General features: G+C 47.7%; 1 protein-coding gene across 3 annotated transcripts in view; it reads left to right on the forward strand.

Annotated features, from left to right (window-relative positions):
• The window catches only part of PRICKLE2 (prickle planar cell polarity protein 2), a 117365-nt gene extending 105544 nt beyond the window's left edge, over positions 1-11821 (forward strand). For all 3 annotated transcript variants that reach the window (XM_065642541.1, XM_065642540.1, XM_065642542.1), the window contains one exon: positions 9239-11821. In XM_065642541.1, the coding sequence (XP_065498613.1) occupies positions 9239-10107 (869 nt within the window). In that variant the 3' untranslated portion in view covers positions 10108-11821. The remainder of the gene's footprint in view (positions 1-9238) is intronic.
• Positions 11822-24479: the final 12658 nt, after the last annotated feature.

The raw sequence follows: 24479 nt of genomic DNA on the forward strand, positions 1-24479 counted from the left end.
TAACTAGCAAGTGGTAGAGCAGGGGAAGAGGAGAAGCCAACGAGCTCGAGAGGGCTTTGCTCAAACAGCCTCAGATATACAGGGAGGAAAAATAGATGTGAAACGGTTGGGGAACTGGGAATTGCTCTCCGAAACAAGGTTCCCCCAAGCAGAGCCTCATATTTCCAAAGCTGCTTGTGTTCCTAAAAACTCATATTGTGTAAAGCCCATCAGTACAAAGAGTCTTGAGCAACACTGAGGTCAGATGAGCAATCCCTGAGTATTGAAGGGGTTGTTGCATGCTTTGGAGCTGAAGTGTAACAAGTTATCCGGGATACAGGTCAAGAGACAAGAAACGTGGCAAGGCCTTCATATTAGAGTGAAAATATTCTGTCTTTCATTTGAGAAATGCCTTTTTAAAATGCTATGAGGGAGATTTTCCAAAGGTATCCATCCTCCATACGTAGCCAAAGTATGAATTTCCTTACGGGCAGTACCTGCCTTCACAACCTGCTTCTTTCCTGCTCTGTGGAGCAGATGCTCAGCATGATGGAGCTTGCAACAAATTTAAGCAGTTCCTTTGTAGAGTGAGGTGATAGCGTTTTTATTAATGTGTAAGAGCTAATAATTTTCCTTGCTTTGGGACCTGGCTCAGCTCAAGCTGGGGGGTACTGCTGCAGTAACAAGCAGCTCCACCAGGGCCGTGTGCGCAATTACAGAGGACACAATTATCATCCCATTTAATTGGCAGCGTTTTGGGAAGAGGGAGATTCGGTGAGCTAGCTGAGGTCTGCAGGAGACCGGGTTTTTGGACGAGGGGGGTCGGGGCACAGTGCCCCACTGCCTGGCTTTTCCCATCCCTGCACTCCCCGCCACAGCCAATCCTGCTGCCCAGCAAACACCAAACACCCCCACAAAGCTCCCCCCAGCACAGCCCAGGGGTCCAGCTCACCCCGAGCCCTCCACCCCACACACCCCAGTTGTCCTTTGCAAGAAACTCCCGGGCATCCACATATGAAGTCCCTTTGAGCTACTGATGCTGCACAGTTGCTCCACCTTATAAAGTGAAATAATTAACACCGCATCCCTCTAACATTTTATGGCATTGCTGAAAATGTTCTTCTTTTTTTTTTTTTTTTTTTTTTTAATAGGGAGCTGAAGGGCAAACAGTCCCTGCCCTGCAGAGCACACATTAAAAGCTGGTCCCTCCCTGGCAGCAGATTTTGCTGTGATGTTTCTATTATGACTTAACTACTAATTAGCCAGAGACGTCAGTAGAAGCAGATAACTCATGGGGTGTGCAGCAGTAGTCCCTGTCCTCTGGCCAGCAGGCAGCCTCCTGTGAACAGATGTTGTCCTGTAACATTTGTAATGCATTCAGTGCCAGATGCGGGGGTCACCCATTGGGGCAGTCAAGATCTATGTGACCCCAAGTCTCCTGCAAGACCCCAGGTTTTCTCTTTACCAACCAGGCCCTACTGAATCGCTTCAAAGGCAGTTCCTATTGGGGTGGTTAAGAGGTGTGACAAGTGACACTGTGTTAATCCTGGGCGCTCGCCCTTGAAAGTGCTGAACTGTGCTCCGTTGTCACACCATGGGCAGAATTACTGGAGTCGCAGAGGGAGCTGTGACCCTCCTTGTGCTTTGTTTGGGGATTTGAATGGGATGGGAGTGTCTCTGCCATCCTCTGGTTTGTGCTCGTGTAATTGCTGATTGTAATTGATTTAACCACATCCACTGGTAAAGGGCAGTTTCCTGTTGGTGGAGGGCATCTCTCCTTTCTTCCCATGTTTCTGTTTGAAAATCCCTTCTCTGCCCTCGACCAAAGGCTGTGACAGAATCCAATCTGCTGTGTCGTCTTCTTGAAGGTTGGTTCCTCCTTCTGCCCAACATGGCCATTAAATGGAGAGGCAAAGAGCAAAAAATATTTCCTAGAGTATTTTCCAAGAGAGAGCTAGTATTTTTCTGGATTTTATATTATCTTTTATATTTTATTTCCTTTGGCCACTTTTGCCTTTTTTTTTTTTTTTTTTTTTTAATGGCATTAGCAACAATACTAAACAATGGATGCTATAGCAATGTTTACCCTGTGACTCCCTTAATTAAGCAATTAGGATGATGCTAAGATGGAGTTTGTCCAGGAAGCTTTTCTCCTGAGGAGGAGCCTGATCCTACCAGAGGTTGATCACTTTCCAGAAGATACTCGGTCCATCACAGCCCTGCTCCCAGTGCTTCTGCTCTGCTTTGCTCTTCTTGTGCTTGTGTCACCCTCTAAAAAAGGTTTTGCAGGCGCCGTGTCTGCCAGACAGCTGAATTAGAAATCAAGAGCTGATCTCTGCTGATTCCAGGCAGTCATTTCCACAAAATGCCAGCTGCTCAAAGAGCCCGCGTAAGAAAGTACCTGCGGGTAAATGTTATTCTCTGGGACCAGTCTCTTTGTGTGCAACTTGCAAAGAGCAGGAGTGCTTTGGAGGCAGAAGTTACGTTAAACGGTGACACTGTCATATGCAAAAGGAGAAATAGATTTTAAGCGCTCTTGAGAAAAAATACTACTTTTCCAGGGAAAAAAGATGTTAAACTGGTGCCATTACAGAGTGGAATGTGATTTCAGATGAATGGTGCACATTTCTGCTATCATCTGTGTTATGAGATGCCCAAAGGCTCCAAATAGTTTGTTTTTCTAGGAGTAAACAACTACTGTGATATACCCAGAAAGCAAAGAGGGAAAATGTATGAATATACAGGTGGGTCAGCGCTGATCCCTGCACATCTGTGTTGCTGAGTGACCTGACAGCATCACCTGTCTCTAGCCCCCTCTTCTTCCTCTACCTGAGGAGGGGCTGAAGGGTGGGGCGAGGGAATTAAAAGCCCTGTTTTTCAGGGCTGGGGTATATTTTCCAAGAAGCATTCAATGGCACAGCCTCTGCTGCATCAAAGGCTTGGGAGCAGCTCCTGAACACCCTCGGGATGGCGGTGAGGAGCTTGGGGTTCAGGGGCTGGTCCCCATTCCCGTGTCCTTAGTGGACAGTGTCCCACAGGTGCTCCTCTCCCCCCTGGGCTGGAGAGAGCAGCTGCCCTGGGCGCTTGGGCTGAGTTACACAAGTCAGAAAATGACACGTTGGCTGTTCTTGACTTTTTCTAAGAAAAAGGAGGCTCCCAGCTCTCCAGCATTCTCCTACCACCCTCTGTCTCCCAGACACGGGCAGTGTAAAACTGCTTCTGTGTCAGAAGGGGAGATCACTGGGGGGATTTCTTGCAGTTTTGAGACTCAGGTGTAACATTCCCCAGTCCAAGCTGTGTCGTTTCAGAACATGTGAAAACAGAGGTTTTCTATCTCAAAGGGCCAACGCCAAAACATTATAAAACTGCCAGGAATGTTTCTTCTCCCCCTTGCCTGCCTTTTGCTGCTCAGTGGTGGGAGGTTTGGCAGCCACGTGTATGCGTTCACCCATTTGGTGTCACACTTGGATGTGCCAAAGCACGTGGGGTAGCAACCAAACCAGAGGGAGAACCAAAATGGACTTCTGGCAGGAGGTGTTGTCAGGGGAAGCAATAGCACATCATCCCCAACCCAGTGTGTTGGCCATTGCGCCTTGTCCAGGGAGGGCGTAGGAGCTGGTGGTGCTGATGAGGAGGGTTACAGGGGTTAAACTAGGTTAAAATCCGGCCCCTTTCCCAGGCAGCACCCGAATAGGAACATCTTTCAATGAGCTGGATAGGGGGATTGATCGGGTTGGAAATCCACCCTGACAGCCTTGGGGTGGCACGTAGGGCCATGCCATGGGAGGCTGGGAGCACCGCGACCCGCTTGCCGAGTGCTCTGCTTTCCCCCGAATTGTTTGCTTTCCACGATTTCCAGTTACATAAGGGTTCTGCTTTATTTCTGCGTGCCCTGAGGTCGCGCAGAAGTGAGACAAGGCTGAGCTATAAACAAAGCCCTGAGCAGGCTGTTTCTCCTTAAGTTCCATTTTCGTTCTTGGGCTTGAACTTGGAATAAACCTGGTTTCAGGGGTAGTGAGGATGTGCCTGCCTGGTGCTATGGGAGAAAGAAGGCTCTGGCATGGGGGGCTGGACATGAGAGATGCTGCACCATCCCCTCCTGTGCCTCTCTTAGCTGCACTTGGAGCAGGCAGACACCTACATGGGGCTCAGGTGGTACAAACTGCAGTGCACAGGTATATGCGTACGCTATGATAAATGTAAAGGCAAAAAGCAAGCGTCAGCATAGCCCTGTTTGTTTGCAATATCCAAAGTCAGGGCGTTTTGCATTCCCATGCCGTGGTGAAGCAGACGATGCTATCTCTGCAGCAGGATGCGGACCGTGGCGGGGCATCACCCCGTGTTAGCCCAGCTTCGCGGGGAGTTTGATTTAATGGGGGCTGGGAGCTGCTTCCCCTCACGCGGGGCTTCATTCCCAGCCTCACAGCCAGCGTACATGCTCTCTGTGGCCCCTCTGCTGTCATTTGCCGAGTGATTTAATAATTCATAATTAATGCGACTTGCTGCCCCGGTTTAGCAAAGCACGCAGTGAGATTTAAGCGCCTCTGAGTGCTTTGTTGTGGCAAGGTTGTAGAGGTGATGCTCACGAGAAATATCTCTGTGCCGTCGTTTTGCTTGTTCAGTTGTTATTTCCCTTGGCAATGTTTTATGGGATGAACATGGTTCTTAAAATGGGCGGAGAAGGACTTCAGAGCAGATCGTACAGCATGTTCTTAGCAAACCTTAATGTTAACCAGAAGACTGTTTTGTGTTCCCGGCACTGTAGCCAGCTCGAGTTTTATATTGAACGCCCGCAGACAAGCTACAGCTTTCACTTGTGTGCATCCGAAAGGCGTGCGTTTCCATGGCTCCAGGGTGAAATATTGAGCCTGGCAGCCCCACGCAGTGGAGAGCGGCAGCAAAATAACCTGCTGTGTCCACGTGCGCTGGGGTGCTGGCTCCAATCTGGCCGTGGAACGGCCACCGACCGACGCACCGCGCTGGCGGCAGCAACATGTGCCATCTCTCCTCTTCCAGTGCAAGAGTCTGTACCCCTGGGGCAGCTGAGAATGGATGTGCTCAGTGTCTCAGAGCGTCGTTTTGCAGAAGAGTCTCGTAGGGTCAGCACGTCATCCCTGGGTTTGCACCCTCAGAAAGGGCTCGGTGATGCGGTAACAACCATCTCGTGCTATGGGCTGGAGCAGGGCTCCCGCTCCCCGGTATGGTCTTGGGAAACAGATTCTCAGGTTTCCTCGTTAGAAAAAAATCACCGCTGCATGGTGGGGTCTCCCCTTGTGCATTCTTTTTTCCAGGTTAGGGCTCTATCAGGTTATTAGCTGTGTTCCCAGATGAAACACTTCATTAAGAGGGAGCTGCAGCCCTTGTAAATAAATACTGGTAATTCAAGAAGGTTGGGCCTCAAAGCACCGGTGTAGTTCTGTAGTGGCAAATGACGGCAGGAGAGGAGGATCGGTGCCACCTTCGTCCCATCCAGGGCAGCGTGGGACCAGAGCCTCTGAGCTGCCCCGGCCACCTGCTCCTGTGACAGCACAGTAAGAGTTTCTTCTTCTCCAAGCTGAAGTTTTCCTTGCAGGAGTTCAGCAGACCTGGAGAATAATGTATTTCCCTCCTTGTTGCAAGCATTTTTTTTTCCATGCTTGAAGGCTGTTGTTATATCCTCTTCAGCTTCTCTAGACTAAACAACACCTGCTCTTTCAAACTTTATTCCTAGGTTTTGTTTTCTAGATTATATTTTTTAGACAAATGATTATTGCTGTCCTCTGAACTTGCTGTGGTCAAGCTGGAGTGCTCCTGGCTTGCTCCTACTGCACTTGCTGGGGCTTTGTGGCTCTGCAGAGAGGAGCAGGATCATTTTGCAAGCTTTGAAAGACTAATCTGGGCCTAACCCCTGCTCCCAGTACTTTACGCCTTGCATTGGTGTAGACGTAAAGTTAAGCCTGGAGACACCTTTGTGTTTCACATGGGTTAGAAGTTGCATCCTCGACCTGGTACCTGCTCTAGGCACTGTACAAACCATGTGGAGCTCTCAGTATCTTCAGGGATGCTGTAAAAGCACAGATTTGCTCCTCAGTGACCAGATAAAGTTTACTTGGCCCCTGGCCATGCTGCTTGCTGGGTCACTTGGTAGTGTGGATCCCAAAAGAAGGCTTATGCACATGCAGCTTCCCAAATCTGCCTTGGAAGATGGATTTGGCCCTCAGCAGGGAGCGTTTCCCACTCTGTCGTATGGAGCTGTTGTGTCTTGGGGTGGTTTTGCCATGTGCTCAGTTGCAGCTTGAACTCCATGTGCTGGTGGTGGTGATGTTACGTGCTACATGCCGGATTCCTCTTAGAATCCACATTTTCCCAGCGATTCAAGATCTTAAAATGTGTGTGCTTAATTATAATCCGCCAGAAATGTCCCCCGGACCTAATAATCACTGATTAAACCTTGCACTCCGAGCATGAGCTGTACGTGTATCACAGGCTCCTCGTCTGAAATTGCTTCCTCCTGTGCTGACCGACGCTTTTTGAAGAGGAAAAGAAAACACACTCATGGTGTCTGCTGGAGCTGTGGGCAAGGGGCTGGAGACCCCCATCCTGCATGAGCTAAACCTGTGAAGTGCTGGCTCTGCCTTTCCCAGAGCCCCCCACTTACCGCAACTCGCTTTATTCCCAGTAAAAAGAAACGCAGATTTCACCGCGGTTCATCCTGCTGGGCCACCACAGCTGCACACAACGCTGATGATGATGATTTGGAGGATGCAGAAATGTCTCACTTAATTTGAAAATATTTCCTGTCTTGTGAGCCTCTCCCCTGATGCTCATTTTAATTCTTGCTGGCTGCAGGACCAGAGGAGAGAGATGGCCGTGGCAGAGGGAGCCGAGGCCCACGGGTGCCATCCGATGCGGCTGGCTGCGTTCTGGGGGCAAAGGACCGGCTCACCCCTTGCCCCTGTGAGGTGGGACGAGGTCTGCCCCTTTCAAACGATGCTGCCAAAATCAATCTGCTGACACCACAGAAGCATCCCGCGGCCTTGGGAGCTGTGTTCCTGCACAGCGCTGCCGTTGCACGTTCTTATTGTGGAGCCGCGCCGGTTCTCTTAACGAAGGGTTGCATAAATGTCACTGAGGGCTCATTTTCTTTGGTGTCAGCTATTGTCTGACAGATCTGATTAAGGCCACGTTTGTCTGCCAGTGGCTGTGATTCACGTTCAGATCAGCTCCATCGGCAGTCCCGCTGTTATTCTGGCTTTTTGGGAGGTCTTTGCACGTGTCACCGAGTTGCTTTTCCCTCCCTGGGGGGCTGCTGGGCTCCTCTGTGGTGGCACAGGAGGGACATGGGGGGCAGTGCCTGATGTGACAAACGGTGTCACTGGGATCAGAAGATTGTGGCTCCAGCGGGGAGGTGGTATGTGCTAGGAATCGCTCGCTCCCGTGATGGGAGCGGGGAGCCCAGGCAGGCAGATTCTCAGAGGTGGGGAACCCGTGTGGGGCTGTTTCCAAAGAGCAGTTGGCAGGGTTGGGTTAGCCTGCTTGAGATCACCGTGCCTTGGGAAAAAAAGCCATGAAGCCAGCTTGAAAAGTGTGTCTTTTTTGAAACAAAAGGTGGCATTTCCTTTTATTTTAACCCAGCCTCTCCCTTCTCCTGCAACGTTCAGGGGTTGCCTTTGCTTTACCTTCCTCTGCAATGATAAACCCCAGAAGTATCCCCAAAAAAGAAAAGCAAATGAGCAGAGATAAATGGCTGTGACGGCTGGGACTTGGGGAGCAAAGCCAAATTGTGTGAGACCCAGCAGTGGCTTGTGCTCAAGTGCTAAAGCTGTCCCCAGTGCCACTGAGGGGAGGATATGGGCAACCTTGCCCATCTTTGTAGGATCTGCTGATATTTTTAAGGCTGAGTCCAAAGAAACCCTGAAGCGTCTTGTGAGCAGGATTAGTGACAGCAGCCCTTGTTCTTGTTCAGGTCTGGCAGGCAGTGGCTGATGTCAGAGGAGCTGAGCTCTCAATGAAATGTAAGCAGCTTTTGTTAAGGGGAAAAGAAGTTTATTCTTGAATTGTGGTTGGGTTGTTGTTTTTTTAAATTAATTTACAAAGTCGTAAATTCTCGGTGATTGCATAAGAGCTGTGCGTCATGTTGAAAATCTTGCTGATGGTGCACAGCTCCCCACGTTTGGTCTGCACGGGGAGGTTCTCGGAGAGGGATGGGGAGAAGGGCGCCAAAGCAAACACTCTGCATTTGATTTGGGATGAAATGGATTTCCTTTGAAATAACTTGTGAAACATTGTCCTGAGCTTGCAATGGAAGTGCTGACTGCTGCCAGTTGTCAAAGCTACATGGAGATCCTCAGAAAATAGTTGGAAACGCCCAGAAAACAGGCCAAGGACTAGGGCAACGTGGGGTGCGTTGAGTTTCTCGTTGATGGGCGGGTGCTGAGCAGACACCCCACTTCTCTGCTCTCGGGTGAAGGCTTTCTGGGCTGGAGGAAAGCACCTCGCAGGAGCTCAGAGTTGGCTGGCTCATGGGAGAGACCCAGCAGGGCACCTTCCCAAGCTTGGCAGCCCACCAAGCTGGGGCTCATGTTCCTGGCTCCTGGCCACACGCAGCTCCCTGGATATTTGCAGGGATAGCCTGACCCTCGCGCTGTCCTGCTCAATACGGGGAGCTCCAGCAGACCCTCTGGGGCTCGGGTGTTTCCACGCCTCCTGGGAAACCCGACTGCATGCACGTGCCCAAGGCTGTTCCTTTGGTCCCTCTGCAGGTGTCATTCAGGAGGACCTGTGTGGTGCAGCATGGTGACAAGCCTGAATTAGTCAGTGGCCCTGTTTTCTGCTGCCCCTGACATTGTTCAGTCCTTCAAAACGTGTCATCATTGCACAAGGTGTGGGTGCCGGATCATGGCACCCTAGTTATCTCAGTGTGCAGGAGGCTTCAGGTTACCTCTGACGCATAATTTTTTACTGGCATCACTAGTTATTCCTATCAAGTCACAGACAGTGTAGACATATGGGGAAGGAAGTCGTGAAAAGCAGCTTAGAGTCCAACTCAAAACACCTTAAATTGGTGTGATTTCCCCAAAGGAGGAACTGCCTGCTCTTTAAAAAATAAAATTAAAAAAATCATCATCTTGAAGGGTTCTTCAGGACAGCGTCTGAACCACCGAGTTATTTTTTAAAGCGTAAGTTTTTGCTAAACCCAGCCTTCTCCCTGCATCTCTGCTGATGGAAAATTCTCCTTCTTCTCTCTTTTTTTTCCTTCTTTTCCCCTTTCCCTGCAAAGGCCTCTCCGCAGATGGTGGAGCCAAACGCCAGGAGCATCTCTCCAGGTTCTCAATGCCTGACCTGAGCAAAGACTCGGGCATGAACATCTCGGAGAAGATGAGCAACATGGGCACCCTGAACTCCTCCGTGCAGTTCCGAAGTGCCGAGTCGGTGCGCAGCCTGCTGTCGGTGCAGCAGTACCAGGACATGGAGCCCAACCTGCACGACCTCGCCAGCCCCCTCGGCTACCGAGAGCGGCCGTCGCATGGGCGGATGCACCAGAGCTTTGACTACGGTAGCGGGGTGCCGGGGGGCAAACTGGGGGTGCAGGAGGGCTCCAGACATGCCCCCATGAGCGAGCGCACGCGTCGGCGAACTAACCTGCGAGACGATGACCGGCACTACCGCCCGCACCGGCCCCGGCGGTCTCGGCGTTCCCGGTCGGATAACGCCCTGCACCTGGCCAGCGAGCAGTGCTACCGGCTGAAGGAGAGACCCTCACTGCGGGCTCGGGAAGACTACGACCAGTTCATGCACCAGAGGAGCTGCAGAGAGACCGTAGAGCAGGGTCCCCGCAGGGACGTCTACGGCCACTGTCCCCGGACGGTGTCGGATCTCGCCTTGCAGAACCACTTAGGTGAGAGGTGGGGGCCCTACTTTGCCGAATACGACTGGTGCTCGACCTGCTCCTCCTCTTCGGAGTCTGACAACGAGGGCTATTTCCTGGGGGAGCCGATTCCCCAGCCCGCCCGGCTCCGGTACGTGACCAGTGAGGAGCTCCTGCACAAGTACGGCTCGTACAGCATGCCCAAGTCTTCCACGCTGGGGGGCAGGGGACAGTTGCACAGCCGGAAAAGACAGAAGAGCAAAAACTGTATCATATCCTAATGGCATCCTTGTCAGGCACCTTGGGAGAATGTAAATTAACTCACAAACTTGCACTGTTTTAGGTCATGTAAGCGCTTTTATTGTAACAAAAAGAAACGACCTGAAGAATAGGGATTTCTAAGAAGGTTGTAGACTGGCTTCTATAAATAGTCATAATCCTGGGCACGGTGAGTATATTTTGCACATCTTACTTTGGAGAAAAAAAAAAAAAAAACACACAAAAAACTTCACTTTAGCCTGTAATATTTACCCAGTAGTTTTTCCTCTTTCTTCCAAATACTGCCAGCCTTTTGAGTTCTGGTTGTCTATACGTTTTGGTTACCACTGTTGACTCTCAGCATCAGTTTGCCAGTAGCTTTTGCTTTCCACCACATTTTTGTTTTCCATTAGCCATGTCGGTAGGTAATTTGTCTCTTTTGGACAGTGTGGGAGCCTAAGTTATTTCCATGATTGTTGTAAATGCAATGTAAATGAGAGTTTGGAGAAAATATTTTTGTATTTTGTAATATCAGAGGAATTTCTATATCTTAGGAGTCACTGGGAAAATGCATGCATGTTCAGAATTGTTTTCAACCAGAGCTAACCAAACAGTACTTTGGACCCCCCCCTTTCCAATTCATCATCACATTTCTTAAGTATATCAGTGAGAGTTTGATTTGTCATTTGTTTTGAGGGTTAGGGGGTTTTTTAACCCTTTTTTTGGTTTGTTTCATTCCTGGTAAATAAAGAGACCATTTTCCGATTCATTAAATCTTGAAGAGGCCTCAGTGGCATTTTGAAGTCTGCTCACACCTGTGATTTTCAGGTACGCTCCATCTGTCAGATATAGGAATCCTGACAGCTGCAAAATGGACTTTCTATTGTTGTTGTTATTATTATTATTATTATTATTATTATTATTATTATTATATAGGAAAGAACAGAACTACCAAATGCCTGCAACATTGTAAATGACCAAAGCCGGAGAAGGAATTTTACACCTCTGTAGAGAACGTTGAAGTTACTAAACGTTGAACTATTATTTGGAGTAAATAAAAGTGTAAATGGTGCAATTGTGTGATGTCAGCATGACATTGTTTTGAATATAGATTTGTCTTATGGTGCTCTAGTCTCCTGGGTTATGTTAACTGCTGTTCATTACCAAATGGAAGTCTCAATATTGCCTAACACGTAGGAGAACGACTGCAAACTGCTCCCCATGGGCCTGATCCTGCCCTGGAGAGATGTCCTCACCCCAGAGTGGTCTGTAAATGGGCTCAGCTGTGTTGTGTTATGGTGGATGTAAGTTTTTTCTCTGTGTGCTTTAACCCGCTGAGGTACGGCTGGAGGATTGCGAGCCAATGCTGCCTTCTCCCAGTGCTTCCCAGGAAGGAGCAGGTTTGCAAAAGGGGCTCTTGGCACCCAAAGGTGCGGCTTAGCGCCTGGGGTTTTTAAGATAAAGCTGGGTTTTGAGCTCCAGGAGGGCTGAGAGGCTTAACCAGCTGCATCGCCCCCACCCCACGTGCTGCCGGCACCTCGGGGTGCCCCTGCCCTGCACCCCAGGAGGAGGGTCCGGCTGCAGGGCCAGCACCCCTGGGCGCACATGGGACACCCCGTCACCTCCTCAAAGCAGCAGATGCAGAAAAGTCTTGCAGATGGATGTCTCCACACCACAGACTATTGCTAGGAATTTTCTTTTGTTGTTTGTAAAGGACAATGTGATAATTATTATTCCTTTAAAAAGAAAAACAAAACAAAAAAAAATGAAATGACACTTAAGTATATTTAAAAAAATGTTTTTTCCAGTTGGAATAAATGGAAGTATTCATCCAAAGGGCAGAGTCTCGTGTGTATGTTTTTGCACTTAAGGACTGTTGGTTAACTGTGAGCAGAAAACTCGATTTTTCCTTTAGCTGGGCTTGCAGTGAAAGCACAAGAACCAGCTCAGCCCTGTCCCTGATGTGGTTTTGGTGGGCAGGGAAAGTCGATGGAGAAGCATCTCCTGCATACCATGCACCTTCCCTAGGGTTGGTGACCTCCACCCATATTTTGGTGTTAAAAAAGCCAAATCTTCACTTGGTGTAAGTCAGCGCAGCTCGGCCAAAATCCCTGGGAGGGCCTCTGGCTAATGCTGGGGGAGACTTCAACCTGTAATTTTTAAATAACAGCCTTTTTCTTAGAAACATCACAGATCTTTCCATGTTATCCAAAACAGACCTGGTAAGTAGGGTAGGGGTATTGCTTTCAGCAGTAAGTATGACACTAAGTACAGGTTATTATATAGTTGGTGTTTAATATGTACAATTTAATTCATTTTCAGTGATTAAAGGCACAATGAGTGTTGTCTGTCAGCCCCAGTACAGCTGAGCTCCATTTTGTACGGAAAGAGCCTGAATCACTCAGCAAACACCAAGACTTCTTGCAACAGAATTGCTGTGCCTGTTCCTGTGCAATTTTGTACCAAAACCCAGGGGCCAGTGCCCCCGTGGACCGGATGGTCTCGCTGAGAAGCAGCTCTCCAAAACCCTATGTTTCTCGCCAGAAAGCATCTCTGTATCGTTGCAGCCTGCTAATGTGCAACTCGGTTTTAATGCAACTGTGGATTCAGAACAAACAGGCAACAAATTGGGAAGAGGCGATGCTCCCTTCAGCTGAGCCCTTCCCCAGCACTACAGAAATATCTGGGGTCATATTTTAAGAAAGACAGTGCTGGCAAAATAATGAGTCAATAAGAATTTCATCAATAAAAGTGCAAATGCAACTTCCAAACCCTTTTAATTTTTCATATGGGCTCCCAAAGTCCCAGACACTTTGAGATGCAGAGTTTATATCTTTTTTTTTTTTTTTTCTCAGCTTGTTTGAGGTATGATTAACCATTTCTGACAAACCCACTGAACTTGAGGGATGAAGCTACAAGTCTGTAAAATTTTGCTCCATCACCATCTGGCCCCGCTGGTTTGCCTCTCTGCGCACACTGTGTGCCGGTGCCAGCGCCCCGTGGCAGCAGGGGACGCATACAGCCCTTTTCTTTCACGTCATCGAGTAAAGATGACACCACGTGAAGCTCAGGATAAGAGTCAACGGGCCCACAACGGGTCGGGGACTGGGTGCATTGCTGGGGTCATCGTCTGGACAAGGGAGTGAGGAGTTTTTTGCTGGTGCCCTGGATAGCTGTGTTGCCAGAGTCAGGGTGGCACAGTGATAACGTTGCTTAAAAAAAAAAATAATAATAATAAAATCTGATTAGGTCTATTGCTGCCACAATTTTCCTCCATAAAAGATTTTTTTTTTCCTTTTTTTGCCCTAAAGTCCTTGGGAAGGCCCACGCAGCGTGACCCCAGGGGACGGGCTGGCTTCAGCAGTACCCCGGCCATCCCGGCGTGAAGAGCCAGGCGATGCTGCCCGTGGTTTTGCAAGGCACGGGCTTAGTCTGCCTTCAGCAATCGGGCTCAGCGCTTGTATTGCCCCCTACGAGCTGGTCCTGAGTACACAGACACATACAACTCTTTGGCAGCTGTTACCTCCATTGCAAAGCCAACACCCACACTGAACACTTGGCAGGGGCAGGAGCACAGCATCCTTCATGTCTGCTGTCCCCAGCAGGCTGTCGGGCTCGGTAGGGCCCCTGCGACACCCAAAATGCCCCAGCATGGGCAGCGTGTTGTCCCAAAAGCTGCTGGAGCTGTGCAGTGAAGCTTCCAGCACATTAATGCTAGTTTTTTCGGGAAGCCAAAAGCCACACAGGTAAATAATAATCAGACGAGTAGGGCCTCTGTGGAAAGGTGCAGAGATAGGAAGTATGAGGTTAGACATAATGAGAAGCGCCCTGATCCGGAAATCAGATTTGCAAACCCGTATTTGCAAACAGCCCAAGTGGCTCTGGCTACACGCCCAAGCTTGCAGGAGCAAGCGAGGTGGTGTGCACGAGCCCAGAGTGCTCTGTGGCTTTGTAAACCCAGTTGCTCATGAAGAAGTGCCTGTGTCCAGCTTAAGGACAGCAGCATTGTGTGGCCGTTTAATTGACAAGTGCAGTTAGGTGAAAGCTGAGGGCTGCTGTGAAATGGGCGTGCATTTAGTGTCACAATTTAATACCCCAAAAAAACTCTGCCTGTGCAGCGTGGGGCCGGCAGCACCAAGCCTGGCGATGCTCTGCCTCTCCTGCCCTCGCTCCCCAACCTTCCCCAACTTCCAACTAGTCTGGACTCCTGGGGTGGGAGCTGCCTTGTTATCTGATGAACTTTGCTCTTTCAGGCTCAAAAAAAAACCTCACAAAACTCAACCTGTTCCTTGCATTTACATACAATTATGCTATTCTTGAAATCTAGGCTGTCCTCATTCTCCTGGAGATTATCTGCCACTTATTAGATGACAATCCTTTATGGCCAGGGGAAGCTCATTAGCTAAGAGGCATTTCAGAGGACTTCATTTTAAAGATTTTTTTTTTTTTTTATGCAACACATTTTCAACCTAGATCCTTAAAGTATTTTAGGAATTCAGCTCCTGTTTAAGTACAAGGCGAATTGGTGGCCAAGGATGCTCAGGGCCATGAACAAGTCACTAGAGAGCTGGATCCTGTTTCCAAAAGCATTGAAAAGTCATGACATATCAGTACCAAATAATAACTTTTTTTTCTTGCAAGGACCGGATCTTAATTCAGCCTCTGAAGTGGGAGTCTTGTCATCTCTCCATCTCCCATGAGCTGCTGCCAAGCCAAGAGCCACCGACCCTTTCCCAATGTCATTGCCGCAAGATTCACCAACACAGACACCTTAGGTATCCATTTTCTGAGTTACACCAGCACAATTTGATCAGTGCCCTTCGCTTTTCTGAGTGTGAGATTGCACCTTTCCATTCCTTTTTTAAATTGGCAGCAAACAGCCAGAGGGCTCTCCGTACAGGTAGTTTTGCTTTGGAAAGTTCCACTAGCACCTGCCTGAGTCTGCCTTAGGAAAGGCCTCCCCATTTTTCACTGCTATTTCAATATTTTACAATACTGGAAAAAAAAAAAAAAAAAAGCCTTTTATTTATTAATATTAGATGCTGACATTTTGTGCGTTAGACAGCAAGACACTCTTATGGTCACTTCTAGTGGCAAGAATGCCTGTCTGGCCCTCTGAGTGGGAAAAAAATGAGCAAGTTTATATTATTTGAGTCTGCTGCCTCTGTCCCCCGACCCTGGACTCTGGCATTGTGCTATGTGCCTCCCTCCACATAACAGAGACATCTTCATCTGCATCAAGGCTGCATCCTCACCTGGGAGGAGCGGAGGAGGGAGCTTGCAGGAGCCCACCTGACTGCACAATGTCCCTTAGCTTGATGACCAAAGACCCGTTATCCATGGCTCCACCTTCCTGCTTCTTCACTTCTTATTAATAACTCAGCAAATTTCCAGCTTCCCTGTTTTAGGCAAACCCATGGTCATTTGCTAAAGCATTCTCAGGAGAGCTTTCCTGCTGTAAAAGCAAATATTTATATCTGCTGCTCTCTTAGAGGCTCTGGATATGATCAATGCTTAAAGCAAGATTTAGCTGAAAGAGCTGATTTATTAAAATGGATAAACAAAGCCCTGTGAAGCAAGTTAGTTCAGTCTAAATAAAGCATTAAACTCTGAAGAGCACATATCAGATCACAGTATATACATACATACACATATATACGTGTGTGTATATATTACACACACACATATAATTCATACAATCAAATCCGCAGTCATACAGACTGGGATCCCGTATCAACATCACCCCCAGGAGAACACTGGCCCTGAGCCAGTCTATGTGTATATTAGGCAATGTATATATTAGCACATGACCTGATTTTTAACAAACTCACCCCAGATGCAGTGATCCCTTCAGCTGCCAGCCATCTTATGCCCCGTGCCTCAGTTTCCCCGTCTCCAAATCTCCACTGTGACAATGTTTTTACCAACAAGGAGCTTGAAAACCTCAGACAAGGGAGGCTGCCAAAACAGTTCTGATTTAAACTAGTGGCTCTGGCTTAGGGTTTCAGCCAGTTTTGCTGGCACCCAGTTGTGAGCACGCTCAGGTCCCCCACCCCAGCTGAAGCGCATTTCACATCAACACAATCTTCACTTAGATCCTTGCTGCTCAAAAAAGCTCGCTTCAGCTGTATACAGGATGTTTTTTTACTTCTTTTCTGTAACTCAGGCTTTAATTGTCAATTATTTGCTCCTGAGTACTCTTTTATGGCTGGTGCTGGAGCAGACTCAAGCAGTTTTTATTTTGGTACTTGGTTTAATTAGCTTTTTTGGAAGAGCGAGGCAGGGCGGAGATCCATTCTTGCTGCTCATCACATATTCATTATTTACATTTTTCAGTATCCCAAGTAACTCGGCACACAAAACAAATAAATGAAGACTGAAACATATACAAAACATCTGGAGACGCTGCAATTCTGTAATTATCACTGCTCATTCTCAATGCACAAGGGCTCCAATGAGTGCCTGTTGGAAAAGACATTAATATATTGGCCTGACTGAGGTTTTTGCCGTCAGGCTGGATGCTTCCAGATGAGCTTCCCCGCCCCCGCTCCATCCGCCTGGGTCGGGTCTTGCCTTGACTCACCGCCAAAAGCCGAAACAGCAAAATTTCTCGTCTGCATTGGGAGGCAGCAGCCTCCAGAGCTCTTGGCCCATGACAGTAGATACAGCTGGTCAGATTAGGGCTGCTGAATAATTTATGTGATGAGTCTTCAAACTAGTAAGTCCAGTCCCCCCCAGTCTGCTCCAGCCTTCATCAGCTCATGTGGCTGGTGAGCAGTTTATGAATATATAGGAAGTTTTACTAAATTCATAGACTCTTGTAAAAAGAAAAAAAAAAAAAAAAAGGTTTAAAAATGCTGAGGGAAATATTTGCATATCACATCACGCTCTTCACACAGCTACAGGGGAGGAAACAGGCAGCACCTGCCCTGTTCCGCAGCCTCCTCTCCTGACACAGCGGCTTCCAGCAGTTTATTTCGGAATTTGCACGCCTCACTTCACCACCTGGCCAGTTGTGACAGCAGAGGGTTTTGCTCAGAGGAAGCAAATCTTTGCATATTTATGAACGTAATCGTTTATGGCAAAAGATACAAAGAGATGAAGTTGATTTTGGATGCACAGAGAACTGGAGCAAACAAGGATTGCTCCCCGTGGAGGCTTTATTGCAGCCCCAGGGATCTCTGCCTTTAATGCTCCTTGCTTGTTAACAGCCAAGAGACCCTGTCTGGTGGGGGGGAAGAAAGGCAAAAATCTCCCAGTATCACTTTCATAATTTGGAGTTTCAGACTAATGTTGATGAGATCGTCATTATTGCTGAGCATCCGCTGGGCTCAGGGAGTAAAATTCCTTTTATTCGTCTCAAGTGTCAAGATTTGCAAGTGCAAGAAATTTTCAAGTGCTTGTCTAGGTGCCTGTTTGTATGCAAATGATGTTGTAACATTTCTTAGACTGAAAGACCTGATTTTTACCTAGCATTAGTCAAAGCATCTGTCAGCCTTGTCAGAAGAGAAATACTTTGATTTTTTTCAGGTCAAAACAACCCAAAATTATTACTGGAATATTGAGGCAGTTTAAAGACATGAAGAATCAAATGAAAATTGTTCAAAACCATTTTTCCTTTCAATGAAGTTTTAATTCTTATTTTCCTTCTATGTAATGTAAATTTTTTTCACAGGTGACAAAGTTTTAAAATCAAAGAATTCAATGCAATATTCCAGTTCTCCATAACTGGGCAGTGAGCAGTGTTGGATTCAATCACATGTGCAGGAGGAAACTGGGATGAGGAATGAAACAAGCTAAGGAATGGGCAAAAATAATAGAAAATTGCATAGGAGCTTGTGCCAAGGCTCGAAGGCAGTGGAGCAAGGCTCTGAGCTCAGACACTTGCAGGGATGCTGTAAGCACCAAGTGCTTGGGCACGGAGTCCTCTCCAGGACATAAGTCCTCTCTCCAGAGAGAAAACCATGGTGTTATCCCTGTGCGCATGGACTCCAGAGGTCTGAGATTTAGTTCATGGTAAGAATAAAAAGGGCTGTTGCCCACAGGAGCGTTGTTCCCTTGGCGTGGCCTGGGCCCGTCTTTTGGCAAGACAACCAGAGCGTTCTCTGTGTGACTTGGGTTGGCCAGAAGTAGAAAACACCGGTTAGCAAGCCCAAATCTGCTCGCATGAAACAATCTTTCTCAGCAGCGGGATTTCTGCTGAGAAAATGATTTTTTAACAACCTGCTGTAGAGCTCACAGTGTTCCCCCGGGTCCCTGCAAGGGAGTTGTCACTCTGCTCTAAGCAGGGAAGGCAAAAGCTCTCCCAATAAATCCCTGCTCATTCATTTCTCACTGATGAAGCAGGTAAAGACTGAACAGATTTAGCACAACCACCAAAATAAAAAAATGCACCTCCAGCTCTGCCTCCTGCTCTGCACTCAACTGAGGACTGGGAGGACTGGGATGGGTCAGCCCTGCTCGGGATCTCCCCAGCACCACCAGCAGGTTCCCTGCCTGTTTGCATCAAAGTGGGTTCAAGCTCCTGAGTTTGCTGGGAATAAATAACCTGGTTTATGGGTCTTGCCTGGGACCGATGTCCCTCTGTGAGCTGCTGGGAAGAGGCCGCTGAGGGTCCCGGCTTGTGGCCCAATGATATCCAGGTGGTGTGAGCACCCAGCACGGCTCTGGCTTGTTCCCACCTCTGTCCCCTCTCCGAAGAACCAGCGACGAGCACTGCTGCAGAACCAGAGGGAATCTCCCAGGGACCCTGAGCTTCTGCACTGGGCAGCTTTAGGATCTGGGGGTCTGCCATAGCAGCCACATCTCTGTCCCCAAATAGTCACGAGCAAATTCCTGGTACATGCAGCTTGTCCCCCATCACTGACCATTGCTCACCATGAAAGCCAAAGCCAGCAGCACTTGCTCTGCACTGAACACCTCCAGCACAGAAAGCAGATGGATTTTCACTTACAGAGGCACAAGGCTTTCCCTTTCCTGCACATGCACACACACACACACAGAGTTCTGCATCACAGCCTCCATATTTTATATAAGGAACTGTGAGGAAATAGCATATTATAATAACAGCATGAGTATATCCCTCAAGCTCTGAATGACAAGGCAGTAATCAAGTTTCACCAACATGGAGTGAGATTCCATAACACTCTTTCCTAAAGATAAGCACGTCCCAGGCAGGACTGGTGAGATACCCTTTCCCCAGCGGCATGCATGGGCTTCCAGAGAAGTGATTTCTCCAATAGCAGTTACATTAAACTATAGGCAGAATATCCAGATCTAAATCAGCCCCCAATGTGCTTTCGTCTAATAGCCCAGATAACTGCATTGCCTTCATTTTCATGCCACATTATTTATTCATAGCGCCTCGGGAAAGCAAGAGCCTCATGAACAGTAGGAGTGGACTACATACCTGGAAATTGGTATTTTCCTCTCACTGATGCATCACTGTTACCTTCCCAGAAGACAAATTGCCAGCCAGCAGCAGCATCCCAATCCTGCAGAGCACACACCCCTTATTCTTCTCCCAGAGCACAGCACAAGGTGTGGGGACATTCGCTCAACACAACCTTAACCCAATCCCTATTTCCCTCTCTTAGATTGTGGTTCCCTGTATTTCAGGCTTTCAGAAGCCTGAATTTCTGAGATTTATGGCTGGCTGACTCTTCTGTCCTGACAAATGCCATTTTCACCAGCAAGTTTGAACTTTGGGATGGGCAAACACTTGGGCAGAAACATGAACTCTCATTCCTAGGCATGTAAACATGACTCTGCCCATCCCACCCAGGCAGGACAAGCAGCTAGGATGAACTGACAGCAGCCATCACAATATATCTTGGTACTACATAATTTTGTCCTTCTAAATTAAGCACATGAAGTAGGTAGATGGTAGGAAGTACAATTGGACATGTGGCGGTGGTCATTACAAACTCCAATTTGAAAAAGTGGGAAAGAAGCCCAACTCTCTCCCTGGACTTCAGCCACATTTCCAAGGTCAGCCACCCAGTCCTCAATATGAGGAGGAAAATGTGAACACCTCTGCAGATGTTTTTGGACAACTGAAACGTGCTGATTAATTCCAAGGCCATTCGGTCCTTGTCTCCAATTTTCAGCTAAAAATGTACTTAGGCGAGAAGAGGAAAGAGCATCTCAAGCTCTTGCAAAAAAATACAAGGAGATATAAGTTCCTGTGAGATTTTTACCTATTTCATCCCATAGCTTCAATCACATAATTAGGTCTCCTGTCACTTCACTTGATGCTCTGCCCCATCTATCTGCAGCTTTCTGACCCTGTTTCCATATCTGGTGATATTTTTTCCATTACTGTTCTCAAAAGAAGAAAGAAAAAAGGATTCTTGACCTTCCCTCAGATGACTGAAAGCTGTAAAAATTCAGTCTAACTTTGTATTTTGAGGGAGACAATCATGGTGTCAGAACAGGATATCTATAAAGTAGGAGAGATAGATATATATTTATATATATTTATGTATATTTTTACATATGTGTGTATATATATATATAAAGCAAGATACATATAAAGTAACAATATACATAGGGCAGATATGCCCCAGTCTGTGCCCTGGCAGTCCGATGGGCTCTCCCAAAATTGGACCTTAGAGAAGAGGAGGGCTCCCCACACCTTGGAGCAGTACTGGGTACAAGAAGTCTGATTTTTGGGGAAACCTAAGCATACGAAATGCAGGTGGTGGCTGAGCACACGCTGCAGCCTTAAGCTGAGGCAGAGAGGGCTCATCTTACATTTAAATCAGAGCCAAAAATTTATTAAGAGCAAAGAACCATCCTGCCTGTGAAATGGTACATGCTTCCAGTCAGATCCAAGTGGTGAAACCACGTTCCCAAACGCCAAATCTGAGAATAGATGAGCTGTATGTCAACCACATCACCTTTTTATCTGATAGATGTTTATTAAGTGAAGACAGAATATCTGTTGCATACAAGCAAGCCACCTGCTGCCAACAGCAACGTTCCCTCTGCCACAGAGAAACGTGTTCTCAGCTAATTTATGGTAATACTGTACTTCGAGTTACACCACATTTGCCAAATTTTGAAAGACCAGATAACTCAGTGCAACAACACAACCCCGGAAAGAGCTACGTCCTCCTCTGACAGGGGTATAAACACCCAGCAATGCCCACAGCTCCCTTGGAGCAGCTCTTGGCCAGGTCAGCGAGGCCAACCTGAGAGCATCCACAAAAGACTCAGCCCAGGATATTTGAGACAGAGATTTGACACAGTGAACTCCTCCTGTTACAACACCTCCATTTGCAGATGTAGGTCTCAGGCTCATCTCTATTGCTCCCAACAGCTTCACCACTCTGGTGCATGGGTCTCTCTCAAGCCACCCGGCACCTGGTCCACGCTCTGATTTCAACCACCATCTCTCTGAGCAGCCCTTGTCCCCAGGGAGGGGTGAGCAGTGCTCTGCCGGCGGCGGCAGGAGCGGTTTGACCTGGCTTACAATCAGCCTTGGCATCTCCATGGCAACTCCAGCAGATGCTGCACTCCTAATTGCTCATAAGGAACCGCCGTACTCACAAGCAGCAGTTGCAATCAAGTTCTGTCTTGGTCATCTCCAAGGGGGTGAGAGGATAATGCAGAAGAAAGTAATAAGAGGCATCGGAAGCACTTTGAATAGTGTAATTGCCACAACAATTCCTCTGGATTAAAATTAGTCTGTTCCTTGAAATGTTCAATATTTCTTCTGTCTCTTGGGTGTTTCTCAGCTACCACTGCTCACTGATGCCCTGCAGACGTCCGTGGAGGAGGCTGAAGGGGACCAAGCAGGATGTGCCACCCTCAGACGGACTCGCCGTACCAGCACTGGGTTTCACCAGCAAGATGTGAAAGACCCCGAATGCAAGCACGGAAAACCCAATATTGTTAACTTAATGCACCTTTCAACTGTGGCATACCAGGGGGAGAAGCATCTGAAAACCTGCTGGAGAGTTTTTGCAGTCAAAAACTTAAATCCAGTTTCTCTATGAGATATATAAGAGTCCTGACCTCCTGTCCACCCTGTCACCTCAGATCCCCAACCTTCACCTTTCCTGACATCTTCTGCAGGTGGCTGACCGTGCTGTAGTAACCCCTAAGGGATTTTTGTCTTTCCAGCTAACTGAAACGTGTATTTTCATGCCCAAGCTGCTGGGCAGCTCTCCTTGGGGGCTGTGGTGCCGTGGGAGAAGTTTGCACCCCGACCCTGGGGCAGGAACACACCTGACAGCACCCGATGTCCCACCTCACTGCTGGGGCACATCCCTGAGGATCACTGGGCAGGATTTAGCTGCTCATCGCTATTCAAGAGCCAAAAAGCACTTCTGTCTCATGGCTCACATCCCGCTCACCCCCAGTCTCAGTTGCCGTAGTGGGAGTTTTCCCCCCACAACCCCTCCAGCTCCACGTGCCAGGGTATCAGGGAAAGCAAATTACACCGGGTTTTGGGTTAACGTGTTTGTATTCATATTGCAAGCCTTGCTTTCACATCTATAACTCATTTTCCAACATCTTCAAGCAAATTTCACACTGTTGGAAAAATGTCAAGGGTTTAATCTGATATGTGTGATATTTACCGATGCCACTAGGGAGAGAGAGATGATCACATCTTCCACTTCCCATCATGTTTCTTACAAGAGTGAAAACATACCAGGAGAATTCACTAGGTTTTGCTATCCTTGGTGTATGCAAATGAATATAAATCAAACTATCTGAGTGGCACAGACAAATAACTTTGCATATAAGAGTCTCAAATTCAAAAAGCTTACGCGAGTGAATGTTTATCTCCTTCTTTTCCAGTTGTGTTAGACGGTCTTAGGGTATGTGGCTTTGCCAATGAGCCTTGCCATGGCTGTATTTGGCATCAGAGAGTGGGACCTGAAGCCCAGGAGCAGCCTCCTGCCAGCCTTGTGCTTGGCATCAACTGGATCAAGAGTGGAATTAAAGAGAGGAAGGAAAAAAGGCAGAAGGATGAAAACCATACTCCATCAATATAGGTATTTTCCTCAGATTAATTTATTCCCTGGAATATCAGTAGGAGAAGATTCCTCTAAATCTGCAAGAAATCCAGAGAGGGCTTTCATACATAGCAGAGAGATTGGTGACAATCTTGTGCCACAAAACGAAACAAGCAGACCGAAGCAAGCAGCAATGTTCTTTCTGGTTTGGGTTGATTTGAAACCCAGGATTGAAAACAAACTGGCTGCAAGACTGGAAATCAGTGGTTTGCAGAGCTGGGCTGGGGCTCTCATGGGCTCACGGTAAGGGGGCAGCGGGGATGATGTGGGCACAGTTTCCTGCTCGGCAGGTGGCCCACAGGGCCACACAGAGGGAATTTGTGCCAGGAAAACAGCTGAGGGAGCTCAGCCTGCCCAGTGCGGGGGGGAGCAGGGCCAGGCTGTGGGCTGGAGCCCCCGCTGCTCACACTGCACCTGGCAGCCAGGCTGCTACTGCTCCACGTCCCAGGCAGAGTGAAAAGGCTGCAGTTAAGCCATCTTCTCTCCCAAGAAAATAGATGTTCTATTTTAAAGCTAGGTCCTAACCTGATCACCTGCAAACCCAGGGCAGGGCAGGAGGCAAGGACAGGGCTCTGGTACCCATGGCAGGGAGGACACCCATCGCTGGGCAGAGAGGACCAGGCATTATCAAATGTCATCCCCATCTGTCTGATTCCAATACCCACATCATTGCCGGGAGCCCTCTTGGGCCTGTGGATTAAATTCAGCTATTATTAATGCATGACATTCTGCTGATACCCAGATATCAATCAATATTATTGACTTCACTAAATTTTGCTCTGAGCCTATAACTGTAATTTAATTTTGCCCAGACTGAGAAAAAAACAAAAAAAACAAAACAAAACAAAACAAAAACCCATGCTGCATGAAGGCAATATTCCTAAGGCTTCATTTTGGAAAGACATTCGGATCTCAGAAATAGGGCTTGAAGTGTTTGTGGCGAGGAATATGCTTAATTAGATTCATGTCTGAGAAGTCCCCAGCTGTTCTGCAGACAAACAGAAATATCTGAGATTTCTTCCAGCTCTATGGAGACACAGAGATTGGCTCCTCTCCCTGTTGCCCCAGTCTGAGAGATTTGCACATATGATTATTATCTGGTGCTGTTTCAGACAACACAAGATGCCACACAATCTCTGAGCACAGAGCAAATATTCCGGTATTTTGTTTCATGATTATTTCCACCCTGTTCGCTTTAGCATCTGAAAAAGTCTTTGCTATATTTTTTTTTCATTTGAAAGGCTTTCTGGAAGTTGGACATAACATGCATTCATTATGAAATGAAAATACCTCATGTGTTCAGGATGGAAAAAAAAAATCCCTGGCTTTCAAGAAAGCTTTGTGAGCTTATTAAAAACAAGAGCGCT

This window comes from Caloenas nicobarica, chromosome 11 (genome assembly GCF_036013445.1).
Source record: "Caloenas nicobarica isolate bCalNic1 chromosome 11, bCalNic1.hap1, whole genome shotgun sequence".
Classification (NCBI taxonomy): Eukaryota; Metazoa; Chordata; class Aves; order Columbiformes; family Columbidae; genus Caloenas; species Caloenas nicobarica.